The 12563-nt window shown below is 38.3% G+C and overlaps 1 protein-coding gene across 6 annotated transcripts in view; it reads left to right on the forward strand.

Annotated features, from left to right (window-relative positions):
- KIF4A (kinesin family member 4A) overlaps positions 1-12563 on the forward strand; it is a 127397-nt gene that overhangs the window by 80379 nt on the left and 34455 nt on the right. For all 6 annotated transcript variants that reach the window (XR_003430095.1, XM_027093647.1, XM_027093650.1 and 3 more), the window contains 5 exons: positions 5183-5286; positions 6243-6387; positions 7124-7234; positions 10982-11065; positions 12273-12386. Coding sequence is in view for 5 of the 6 variants with exons in the window: in XM_027093647.1 (XP_026949448.1) it covers positions 5183-5286; positions 6243-6387; positions 7124-7234; positions 10982-11065; positions 12273-12386 (558 nt within the window). In the remaining variant the exon portion in view is untranslated. The remainder of the gene's footprint in view (positions 1-5182; positions 5287-6242; positions 6388-7123; positions 7235-10981; positions 11066-12272; positions 12387-12563) is intronic.

The following is a 12563-nucleotide window of genomic DNA, read 5'->3' on the forward strand; positions in this document are numbered from 1 at the left end:
TCCCTAGGTTTATAGTTCAAGTTCTTTAAGCTGTTTCTTCTGACATTTACCTCCAGATTTCTAGATAAGAGTTGGTAGTATAATTATGTTACTTTAAAATTTTTGGACATTTTCAATTGACTTCCCACTATGGGAGATGGGAATATAGCTCTCTTATACATCCCCCCATGCACAGTGCCTCACCTCTATCTTTCAAAATGGTTATATCACACTTTTTGATTAAATGAATATTTAGTGTTTAAATTTTATGATTACGTAAGTTTTATAACTGAGCCACATAGTATACTATGATTCCATTTCCTTTCTTATACAGCCTTTTGCATTTCCTGAAGTTAATTTTGGGAGTTCCCTGGCGGTCCAGTGGGGGGGGCTTTCACTGCTGTGGGCCTGGGTCCAATCCCTGGTTGGGGAACTAAGATCCCTCAAGCCATGTAGCATGGCCAAAAATAATAATAATCATCACAAGAGTAATAATAATCTCATTTTTTCATTTACTTAGTCTGCTATTTACCTGTCAATAATTTATCTCCAAACTTCTTAACAGAATTATAAAACTCCTCTCAGTAGTCAAACATACCAGGTAATTTATCAATCCATTTCTTTCTTGAAGACAACCCTCTTGGAATCTTTTGTTCTGCTTTGCTTTCTCTAGGCCTACTGCTCAGCCATCAGCCTGGGACTGTCGTCCTGGGAACCTGCTTCACTTCTCATCTCTGTATTGAAACCGATTCCATGTCTTCCTCATTCTTGGGCTACTCCTTTGTGTTGGTGGAGTACAACCCAAACAGCTTTCTGAGAAAGTGTACATGAAAGGAAAATGTTTTAAACCATTGCATGCCTGAAAATAGCTTTTTGTTGTTGTGGTGGTGGTGGTGGTGATGGTGGTGTTTCTTACACTTGTTAGTTTGGCTGGGTTTAGAATTCTACAGTGGAAATCGTTTTTCTTCAGAATTTTGAAGGCTTTGCTCCATGGTCTTCTATTTCCAATGTTGCTGTTTAGAAGTCCATTATAATTCCTGATTCTTTTTATTTGACCTGTATTTTCCTCCCCTCTGGCAACTTTCAGGATCTTTTCTTTATCCCCAAGTATTCTTTAATTTCACAATCATGTGCCTTGGTGTGGATCTGTTCTCACTTATTGTGCTTGCTGCTTGGTGGGTCCTTTCAATCTAGAAATTTGTATTCTTCTTTAGTGGGAAGTTTTCTTGTATTATTTCTTTAATAATGCCCACCTCTCTATTTTCTTTGTTTTTTCTTTTCTTTTTTTTAGTAAATTTATTTATTTTTTTGGCTGCATTGGGTCTTCGTTGCTGCACATGGGCTTCCTCTAGTTGCGGCGAGCAGGGGCTACTCTTCACTGTGGTGTGCGGGCTTCTCATTGCGGTGGGTTCTCTTGTTGTGGAGCACAGGCTCTAGGTGCGCGGGCTTCAGTAGTTGTGCACGCGGGCTCAGTAGTTGTGGCTCACAGGCTCTAGAGTGCAGTCTCAGTAGTTGTGGCGCACGGGCTTAGTTGCTCTGTGGCATGTGGGATCTTCCTGGACCAGGGATCGAACCCCTGTCCCCTGCATTGGCAGGCAGATTCTTAACCACTATGCCACCAGGGAAATCCCTGTTTTTTCTTTTCTTGCACTCCTCTTAGTCAGATATTGGATCTCTTAGATTTAGTCTCTGCTTTTCTTATCTCCTCTCTCCTATTTTCTATTTCTTTGTCTTTTTATTCCATTCTCTGGGAGATTTCCTTGCACTCCTTCTGGTGAATTTTTTTATTTGTCTATTTCTAAGATTTTTTAAAATTCTCTAATTGTTCCTTTTTATAGCCTTCTCTTCTTTTTTTTCATGGATGCAGTGCTCATCTCTAAGGATAGAAATTAAATTTTGTTGAAGTTTTCTTCTTCCTGCCTTGCCTCTGTTTCGTTCAAATTCCCCTCTTTAGTGTGTTTGATTTGGTCTTTCATGTAAGAAGCTTTCTTCAAATTTCCAGTGATCTTTGGTTGTCCGTTCATATTTAACAGTGAGACACTAATAGCCAATAGGAAGTTCTGTATGCATAGGTTTCTCTGGGCTGGTCAGTTTCCAATAAAGAAATCTTTCATTCTCTTGCCTGGAGTTGTGTGGGGAGAGTAGTAATATGCCCTATTTCTGGTAACTCAGAGGAAATGAGGAAGTTGAAGTCTCTCCAGTTATATACAGACTTTTATTTAATTCCCTATCAGTAGTATGTTACTTTATCCCTGCCTTTTGCTGTGTCTGCTGCCTATGAGTCCAGCCTGTCAGGTTCAGCCTCTCCAGAGAGGAAACCTCTTCTCCTCTTTGTGGTGCTATGGTACAAATTAGCTTGTTACTTCTTGACATTTGTCCTATAGGAGTCATAGTTTAGCTTTTTCTACTCTAATTCAGTTACCACTTATCCAAAATATTTTCCTCATCCAAAAAAGTTTGTTTATATCTCTTGACTGCTCTCTTCATCCTTATTGATTTATACCCTTTTGGGAGGTCATTTTAGTGGGTTTTCAGGAGAGAGCAAGTTAAATACATAGCTCAATCTTCCATACTAACAGGACATAAAATGCAGCCTTTTTTAGGTTGAATGTATTTTGGCCTTTCCAGGATAAACGAAGGATTAACGATAAGGCTGAGAAATTATTCCTCTCTTCTTGTACTCTTGCCTAGAAACGCAGGGACATATGTTCCCCCAGTGTACTTCTAACCCTATGAGGGGGTGCTAGTAATGATCTATAGCTATAGCTGTAATAAGATAACTTGTCCTTTTTTTCCCTTGGAATCAAATATGCTTGAGCTTCCAAACCTTAAAGTTAAAAGGAAATAAATTCTTAATGTTAACAGTACCTTTTAATCACATGTAAATGTCTCTCTTTTTCTAAGAAATAAAGGTAATTTTTTGTTCTAAACAATATTTTTCCTATCACTGTAAAGAATTGCTATAGAAAAATCTGAGGAGGTATAAGTTCTTGTTAGTGAAGACTACCATGAATTATAATAGCCCAGGAGTCAAATATTTGAATAATTTCCCTTGTGGAGCCAGTGAGACTATTAACTGAATGTGGCATACATAATGAAGAGATACTATTTTTTTACCCACCCCATTGGTAAAAATTTTGAAGTGTAGCAATATCAAATGTTCACAAGGGTGCAGGGAAATAAGTACTCTCATACATAGCTAGCGAGAGTGTAAACTGGAATAACCACTTTGGGGGACAATTTGGCAGTATCTATTAAAATTGAAAATGTGTACCCCCATGACCCTGTAATCCACTTGTCTCTACCCTAGAAAAACCTTGCACGTGTTCACAGAAGGCATGTACAAGAATGTTTCATTATGGCAACAAAAAGAATGAGATAGATCTGTATGCACTGATATAAATAAACCTCCAAGACCAAGTTTTAAAAAAAAGGCAAGTTACAGAATATTATCTACATATAATGTAACTCTGTTTATCTTTAACATATTTCAGTAAGTACACACATACACATATATATATGCACGTGTGTGTATATATTATTTTAAAGTCTATTTATTTACATATATTATTATATATTCTAGGCATTTGCCACAATATACTTAGTAAATACACACACACACGGCATTTACATTTCTATGTAAATGTCTAGAATATGTACATGTCCATATACATAGTATGTAAGTGTCTAGGGAAAAAGTGTCTGGAAGATCTGGACCAAGCTGATGACAGTGGTTACTTCTGGAGAGAGGACTGGAATTTTGGCAGGGGTAAGGAAGTCAAGGGGACTTGCCCTTTATATGTATTATCTGGATTATTTTTTACAAGAATGTTTTCATGTGTTACTTCTATAAGTACACATACACACACACACACACACACACACACACACACACACGTTATTGCCAGTTTAAATATACAGGGTATATAAAGCAGTGAGATTGGTTTCATTGATTAGATTGAAATGACTAAAAGTATACTTCATGGAAAATAGCTCTTGCCTATTTAGGTACAGCCCCACCTAACCTGCCTCTGCTTCTTTTTGTCATTTCAGTACTGGTCTAAGGCCCTCGTATAATCTTCTTGGCTACCAACCACTCATTCAGTCAGTTTCCTTTAATCTTTTTTTGGTTATGAGAACAGGAAGGAATCTGTTCATTGAGTTTTCCCAATCTTGGAAAAACTACCAAACTTCAGTTTCTAGAATTTGTTTTCTAAGTGCATGCAGAACTGCAGTTGCTATTGAATGCATACGTTTGAAAGTTCAGAATATAAGAATGTTTGTGCAGCTCTTTACAGTTTACAAAATATCTTTACTTTTTATCTTATTCAGTCTTCCCAACAACCCTGTGAGGTAGGTGGTGTTAGTTGTTTACATAGATAGGAAAACTCTCGGGGGTCCCCAAGACCACCCCCAGGTTCAATGATTCACCAGGAGGACTCACAGGACTCAGTGTAAGATTTATTACAGTGGAAGTATACAAAACAAAATCAGCAAAGGGAAAGAACACATGGGGCAAGGTTTGAAGGAAAACAGGTGCAAGCTTCCAAGAGTCTTCTTCCGATGGAGTCACATAGTATGTACTTAATTCCTCCAGCAATGGATTTTGACAACATGTGTTGTCAAAATGTTGTCTATCAGGGAAGCTCCCCTGAGCCTAGGAGTCCAGGATTGTTAGCAGCAGTAATTCATGTAGGCATTCTCTGCCTAGCACATACAAAAATTCTAGACTTCCAGAAGGAAAGCATGTGTTCAGGATAAATCATTCTGTTTGCACAGTTTAGGCATAATGAGCCACTCTTATCAGTTAGGAGATGGTGGGAATCCTACCAAAATCCAAGATCCCAGACATGAGCCGAGGTCCAACTTGCAAGCCAGGTCTGTTTTTAGGATATCAGTCTCAGGCCTGCCACAGTAACTCTTGTTTGCATAGAAACTAAGACTAAAAGAGATGAAATGGCTTTCCTTAAGTGGTTTAGATAGAATGTGCTGGACTCAAGGTTTAAACCCAGGCCTTTGGATTCCAAGTTCATACTTTTCCCACTATATAATTTCATTCTCCATCAAATCAAGTACAAATGCTTTTAGTGTGCAATCGAAGTGGTAAAGTTGAATGCCTAGTTCCTTAAGACATGAGATGTTGAAGTGATTTTCTTGCTTTGCCTTTTAATGTTTTCTTTCTCTCGACCTATAACATTTCTAGGATAACATAAAAAACCTAGAATTGGAAGTCATCAATCTGCAAAAGGAAAAAGAAGAATTGGTTCTTGAACTTCAGACAGCAAAGAAGGATGTCAACCATGCCAAGTAAGAAAAAAGTCAATACTATTATTTCAAGTCCCAAACTGTGTATGAAAAGCCATAGACGAAACAGAGAAGTGAAAGAGCCATTTCCTGCCCCTACAGGATTTAAACCTAATTATGGAGAGGAGACCTAAAACAAAAGAAAAGCTAAGGAACTGAGATTTTAAATAACATCTCATGGTGACAGTAAAAGAATGCCATAACACAGCATATGATTAGCAGCCAAATAAATTTCTTAGGCAGTAATGGCTTTAAGAGTTCAGAGGCAGGAGATATCAGTTCAGGCTGGCATGATCAAGGAAAGCTTTATAAGAAGTTAGCATTTGAGCTGTATTTTGAAAGGTTATCAGACCTACCAGACAGCAAGAGTTTCTTTGTCCCTGTGCTGATGGTAAATTAGTTTGTGAATAGAATTAATATTCAGGCTAGCAAATGAAAAATCAATCTAGCCATCCCTTAGCCGGTTAAGAATAAAACCAAGACAAATTACCAGAATATCCTACACTCCCTTAGACCTTTGCCTTTATTGGCTATTCTACCTTCTTTTTACTTAGTGATTCTGTTATATCTCTCTATAGTATCTAAAGTTCATGTTCTTAAAAGTTATGTTGAATGTTTACTTTCTATCTCAGACTTGTGTAACAATCATCGGAATTATTCCTTAGGCTCAAGTGAAGTGAAATGCCTTCAAAGAACCATCCTTTTAACGCAGAGTGGTGAGAGAGTAGTGTATTGAGGCAGCTACATTGTTACTTACGCAAAAAATTTCCTTTACTCTTTAGCTCCCAGTGTTGAGATGGTTTTGGTTGTTTGGGTGGGATTCATTATTTAAAGATGGCTATGTGACTGGCCGCCTATTTTATATATATCAAGGTTGTGAACCTGGGAGTCTAATATTATGTCTTTTGGAGTCAGACTTTGCTGCTGCTAGTCCTCATTCCTACAACATCTGTGTTTAGGTTGAGTGAGCGCCGCCGGAAACGTCTCCAGGAGCTAGAGGGTCAAATAGCTGATCTGAAGAAGAAACTGAATGAGCAGTCTAAACTTCTGAAGCTGAAAGAATCCACAGAGCATACCGTCTCCAAACTGAACCAGGAAATACGGGTAATAAACTCTCATCCTTGCATTTACCCTATAGAAACTTACAAACATAGGCGTTTTATTTAGAATTATACTACAGAGGTGTTTGCAGGTGAGAAAGTAGCAGGCAGGGCCCATCATTTCAAGTGTTTGAATCTCTACAAATGTCCCTTTTGTAGGACATTGTGCTAGCCATCTAGAATCTGAATAACAAAACTCTGCTTTGACATTCAGAGTTTTAATGTTAGATTCTCTGAAACCAAAGGGCGAGGATACCTTAATATTTAGTGGTGACATTCTGACCACTTTCCATGATCATGTGGAATAATTTTGCAAAGTGGTTGCAAAACAACAGATACATAGAGAAAATTTTCAGTCATTGAATGTTCAACTTCTGACATGTACAAAGTGGTGGTTACAGGTCATTGTACTGAAACTATTCGAATACAGTGGTTGCTAGGTAGATTTGTCCTTGAGACTTAGTAGATACTTCCTTGAAATTTCATTTATATGCAGTGAATTTAGGGCTGGATTTAGCTTGTAGGTACATTTTTTCTATTATTTCTTCAGAGCGTTCATTTGTATAGTCTATGCAAGAATAGCAAGTGGTATTGCAAACGTAATCAGAAAATCTGTTGGCAGGCTTCTCAGCTCAGCTCTGGATTTTTTTCTCTCTTCTTAATGGTTAGTCTATCCATCTGTACATCAGCCCAGAATAAGTGCAGATGACTACTATTCGTGCTGGTTTTTGTTTCTACAGGTGATGAAAAACCAGCGGGTACAGTTAATGCGTCAGATGAAAGAGGATGCTGAGAGGTTCAGACAGTGGAAGCAACAAAAAGACAAAGAAGTAATCCAATTAAAAGAACGGGTAAGTAACTACAATTTCTCAAAGTCCTACCTAATGAACCCTTTTCTGGGCTGACTAACATTAAAGCTTCTCTTCAAACAGCTGGTATCTCTAAATATATGATACATTCATGAATTTAACAACTATTTATTAAACGTCTACTACGTGCAAGATACTATCCACTAGATACCATGGAAAATAGAAAGATGAGTAGTATATGTGTTTTGCTCTTGAAGACTATCTTGTCTAAAGGGGAAAATGAGACATACGCATGATTTTCTTCAATACAAGAAATAAAGAGACTTGTGCTTTACAAATAGTCTAAAATACCAATGTAATTAAGAAAGGGAAGCACACTTCCAGTTGGACTGAAAAGACCTTGAACAATAGGGAGGATTTTGATAGAGATAAATGCAGGCATTCCAGATAAATGGAAGAGCAGGAACAAAGACACAGAGATGACAACTTTGTAGGAATAGCGAATGATCCAGGTGGGATGAAAGATAGTAGGAGAAGATTCCATTGGAAAGACAAGTTGAATCTGGATTGTTAAAGATCTAGGAAGTTTGAACTGTATTTTGTTAGCAGTGTAAAGATTTTTAAGGTTTTTGAGAAACAAAGTGCTATCAGCAAAGTACTGCTTTCCAAAGATACATCTGGGAGTCAGGTGTAGAACAAACTGAACTATTGAGAAACTGGAGGCCAGAACACAAGTTAAGCAGGTATTGCGTCATCCAGAAAGATAATAAGGGCCTGAATTCGAGTAGTAACAATGTTCTTGGAAAGAACATTGGAAAGGACATTAATTTGGGGTAATTTTTAGAATTGGCCAGAATGTGATATGTTGGGTCAGGAAATGAGAGAAGTACTTCAGGAATGGTGACATGAGGAATGGTGGCATGAGGAGCTTTGTGGACTCTCTTCCCAGCAAAAGAAGCACAACTGGTGAAATGTATTGTCCTAAGGGCATACAGCAAGGAACCGATTATTCAAGGAAATCTACTAAATCTGAGTAAGAACAACAATAGTCTGTGGCATATGAGCCACGACCAACTCTCTCCCTTCATCCCCCTCAGCTCCATGTTGCTGAAGCTTTGTTTCAGGCAAGAGCAGCCAAGAGATCTGGGGATCCCTTCTTCCACCTAGCCTCCATGCAGAGGGTGGAAGCTGTATCCCTGATGCAGAAGACCAGGACTACTGGGGTCTGACTACCATAACCCATCTAATCGTAGGATGTAGGTTCCATGTCAGGAGACCAGCCAAGAAAAATAGGGTATGCTGCCACTGGCCAGCATCCTACTCATAGAACAGAGATGTCACTCAGAGAAGTGGGCTTCTGTCCCCATCCCCAGGTCCTAAGCAGTGGTGCAGAGGATTCTGCCCAGGGGGAGGGGCAGTCCATAGGAATGCAGCTCTCCCTAAGGGGACTGACTTTATTTGGGGACAGAGTCTGGGGAAGTTAAAACCTAAAGGTGCTGTCAAAAACAATGGAAATTTTGATGGTGAGCAATTAAGAGGAGACTGGTAGCTCCATGAGAACAATAAATGAAACAGCAGTCGAAATATTCAAAGATCTAATGACTGAAAACGTTCTAAATTTGATGAAAAACATTAATCTACACATCTAAGAAGCTCAATCAACTACAAGTAGGATAAATGCAAAGAGATCAACACCCAAGACACATCATGTCCAATGGTTGAAAGACAAAGACAAAAAACTTAAAAACAGCAAGATAAAATTACTCATCACATACAAAGAAATCCCAATAAAATTAACAGCTGAATTCTCATAAGATCAGGAACAAGACAAGGGTATCCACTCTCGCCACTTCTATTCAACATTGTCCTGGAGGTTCTAGCCAGAACACTTAGGCAAGTAAAATATATGAAAGGCATCCACATTGGAAAGGAAAAAGCAAAACTATCTCTATTAGAGATGACATGATCTTGTATGTGGAAAATCCTAGAGAATCAACTGAAAACTATTAGAACTAATACATGTGTTCAGCAGGGTTGCAGGACATAAGTTCAATGCACAAAATTTGGTTGTATTTCTATTCACTAACAATTTGAAAATGAAATTAAGAAAGTTCCTTTTATAATAACATCAATAAGAATAAAATACTTAGGAATAAGCTTAACAAGTGTAAGACTTATACACTAAAAACTACATCATTAAATTAATTAAAGATCTAAATAGGGCTTCCCTGCTGGTGCAGTGGTTAAGAATCCACCTGCCAATGCAGGGGACACGGGTTTGAGCCCTGGTCTGGGAAGAGCCCACATGCTGCGGAGCAACTAAGCCCGTGCGCCACAACTACTGAGCCTGTGCTCTAGAGCCTGCAAGCCACAACTACTGAGCCCATGCACCACAACTACTGAAGCCCGCGTGCCTAGAGCCTGTGCTCCACATCAAGAGAAGCCTCCACAATGAGAAGCCCACGCACCACAATGAAGAGTAGCCCCAACTCGTCGCAACTAGAGAAAGCCTGCACGCAGTGATGAAGACCCAACACAGCCAAAAAATAAATAAATTAATTTTTTTTAAAAAGATCTAAATACATGGAACAATAATCCATGCTCATGGATGGGAAGACTTAATATTCTTAAGTTGGAATACCCCCTCAGATTGATCTACAGATTCAACACAATCCCAACCAAATTTCCTCTAGCTTATTGGTAGAAATTCACATGCTGATCCTAAAAGTCATATGGAGATGCAGGTGACCCAGAATAGTCATAACAATCTTGAAAGAGAACAATACATTTGGAGATATCACATTTCCTGATTGCAACACAACCATCACCTCACATAGTTACCCCTTCTTTTCAGTGTAGGGAGAACACTTAAGATCTACTCTCCTAACAAATTTCAAGTATACAGTATAGTAGTATTAACTATAGTTACTATGCTATACATAGATCCCCAGAACTTATTCATTTTATAACTAAAATTTTGTACCCTTTGACCAACCTTTCCCCATTTTCCTCACTGCCCCCATCCCCTCTCCAGTACCTGGTAGCTATCATTCTACTGTCTGGTTATATGAGTTTGACTTTTTTAGATTTCACATATAAGTGAGATCATATAGTATTTGTCTTTCTCAGTCTGGTTTATTTCACTTACCACAGTGACCTCCAGGTTCATCCATGTTGTTACAAATAGCAGGATTTCCTTGTATGTGACTGAATGATATTCCATTGTATATACAGTTGACCCTTGAACAACGTGGGTTTGAACTGCGCGGGTCAACTTATACATATATTTTTTTCAATAGTAAATACTACACTACTATACTATCCACAGTTGGTTAAATCCATGGATGCAGAACCACAGATATGGAGGGCCAACTGTAAAGTTACACATGAATTTTCGACTGCATGGGGGTTGGCACCCCTAACCCCACGTTGTTCAGGCGTCAACTGTATACACGTACCACATTTTCTTTATCCATTCATTTGTCAACAGCTTAGGTCAACTTAGGTTGTCAACTTAGGTTGTTTCCATATTTGGTTATTGTGAATAATGCTGCAACGAATATGGGAATGCAGATATCTCTTCAAGATACTGATTTCATTTCCTTTGGATATATATATACCCAGTAGTGAGATTGTCAGATCATATGGTCTTTCTATTTTTAATTTTTTAAGGAACCTCCATACTGATTTCCATAAAGACTATACCATTGAAAGACTCTTCAGTTACATTATAAGGTTTTATTTTAGCTAGCTGAATAGCAATAAAAAGTCTGACTCTTTTCTTCTCAGGACCGTAAGAGGCAATATGAACTGCTCAAACTTGAAAGATGCTTCCAGAAACAGTCTAGTGTGCTCAGACGTAAAACTGAAGAGGTAAGAAAATCCAATCTGCTAGGTCAAGTGTATTATCACTTTCAGGCTTGGATGATGGCAGAGGAGTATCCCTTAAATGAGCCAGTGTCCTGAGAAACCAGGGATAACAGTCTTGACCAGCAGTTCCTAAGTCTTGATCCCTGTTTGTCATGAGCTGTCAGCAGATAAAAACCTGATGAAAATGGCACTATTCAAATAAGGATTTTTTCTAATTGGGCTTGCTTCTTTCCAAACAAAACAAAACAAAAAGAGTAATTCTGATATATGACATTTCCAGACGCTTTCAATCTGCAGTGCTTCCTTGAAATTGTGTGCCTCCCCTAGGCTCTAACGGAGTAGCTGTTCACCAGTGTTATGTACATGGAGACTTATAAATGTAGTTCCTATAAGAATTCAAACCCATAGAATTTTTTATTTTTCTTGACTAATATGCTAGAAATTAGAATGTTCTTTCTTTTTTATTATGTTAATATAAATTATTTTATTGAAGTAGAATATATATACCTAAAAAGGGCACAAATATTATGTACATCTCCATGAGTTATTCCAAAGCGAAAAAACCTGTACAACCATCAACCTAAGACAAACAAGTCACTACTAGAACCTTAGAACTTCATCCCCACCCCCACCTGTTCTCTCTCCAAATGACGAGTCCTTCCCTCTTCCTCAGAGGTAACGACTGTCCTGACTTCTAACACTACAAATTATTTTTCCTGGTTTTGAAGGGAATTACAGAGAATGAAGTGCATCTTGTTTCTTTGATTTGGTAGTAGAATTGTAATAAACACCAATGCTGTTGCACGTAGGGGTGGTTTGCTCTGAACTTGCCTTTCAGTATCTTTTGGCACAGGTACGTGAGCATTTCTGGTGAGTTATACCTAGGGGGGAAATGATGAATCACAGGGATTGTGTATGTTCAAGTTTAGTTAATAATGACAAATGATTTTCCATGGTGTTTGTACCAAAGTTTACTCACACCAGCCATGGATAAGAGTTTCAGTTGCTCCATATCCTCACTAACCTGGGGATTGTCAGTCGTTTTATTTTTCATCGTAGCCACTCCAGGGTTTAAGTAAAAGCATCTCACTGGGTTCTAATTTGTATTTCTCAGATGATTAGATGTATGAATCATCAGATACATAATTAATGAAGAATGTTCTTCTTTCTACCCTTCAATTCAACATTACTATGAGCCATTTTTATTTAGGCAGCAGCTGCCAACAAGCGTCTCAAGGATGCTCTCCAAAAACAACGAGAGGTCGCAGAAAAGCGGAAGGAGACTCAGAGCCGTGGAATGGAAGGCACTACAGCTCGAGTGAAGGTATGGACAACTTGAACTGCCATTTGTCTTATGTACATTGGGAATAGGAAAAAATGGGAAGTAGCTTTCTTTTCGTTTAGAAGTAAACACTACAAAATCTGGAGTTCTACCCGAAAGCATTATTTCCTAAAGATATGATTATCTCTGAACGGTTGTTAAAGACCATGAGTAGTGAAC

Source organism: Aethalodelphis obliquidens, unplaced genomic scaffold (genome assembly GCF_003676395.1).
Source record: "Aethalodelphis obliquidens isolate GAN/ISIS:26980383/991018 unplaced genomic scaffold, ASM367639v1 scaffold85, whole genome shotgun sequence".
Classification (NCBI taxonomy): domain Eukaryota; kingdom Metazoa; phylum Chordata; class Mammalia; order Artiodactyla; family Delphinidae; genus Aethalodelphis; species Aethalodelphis obliquidens.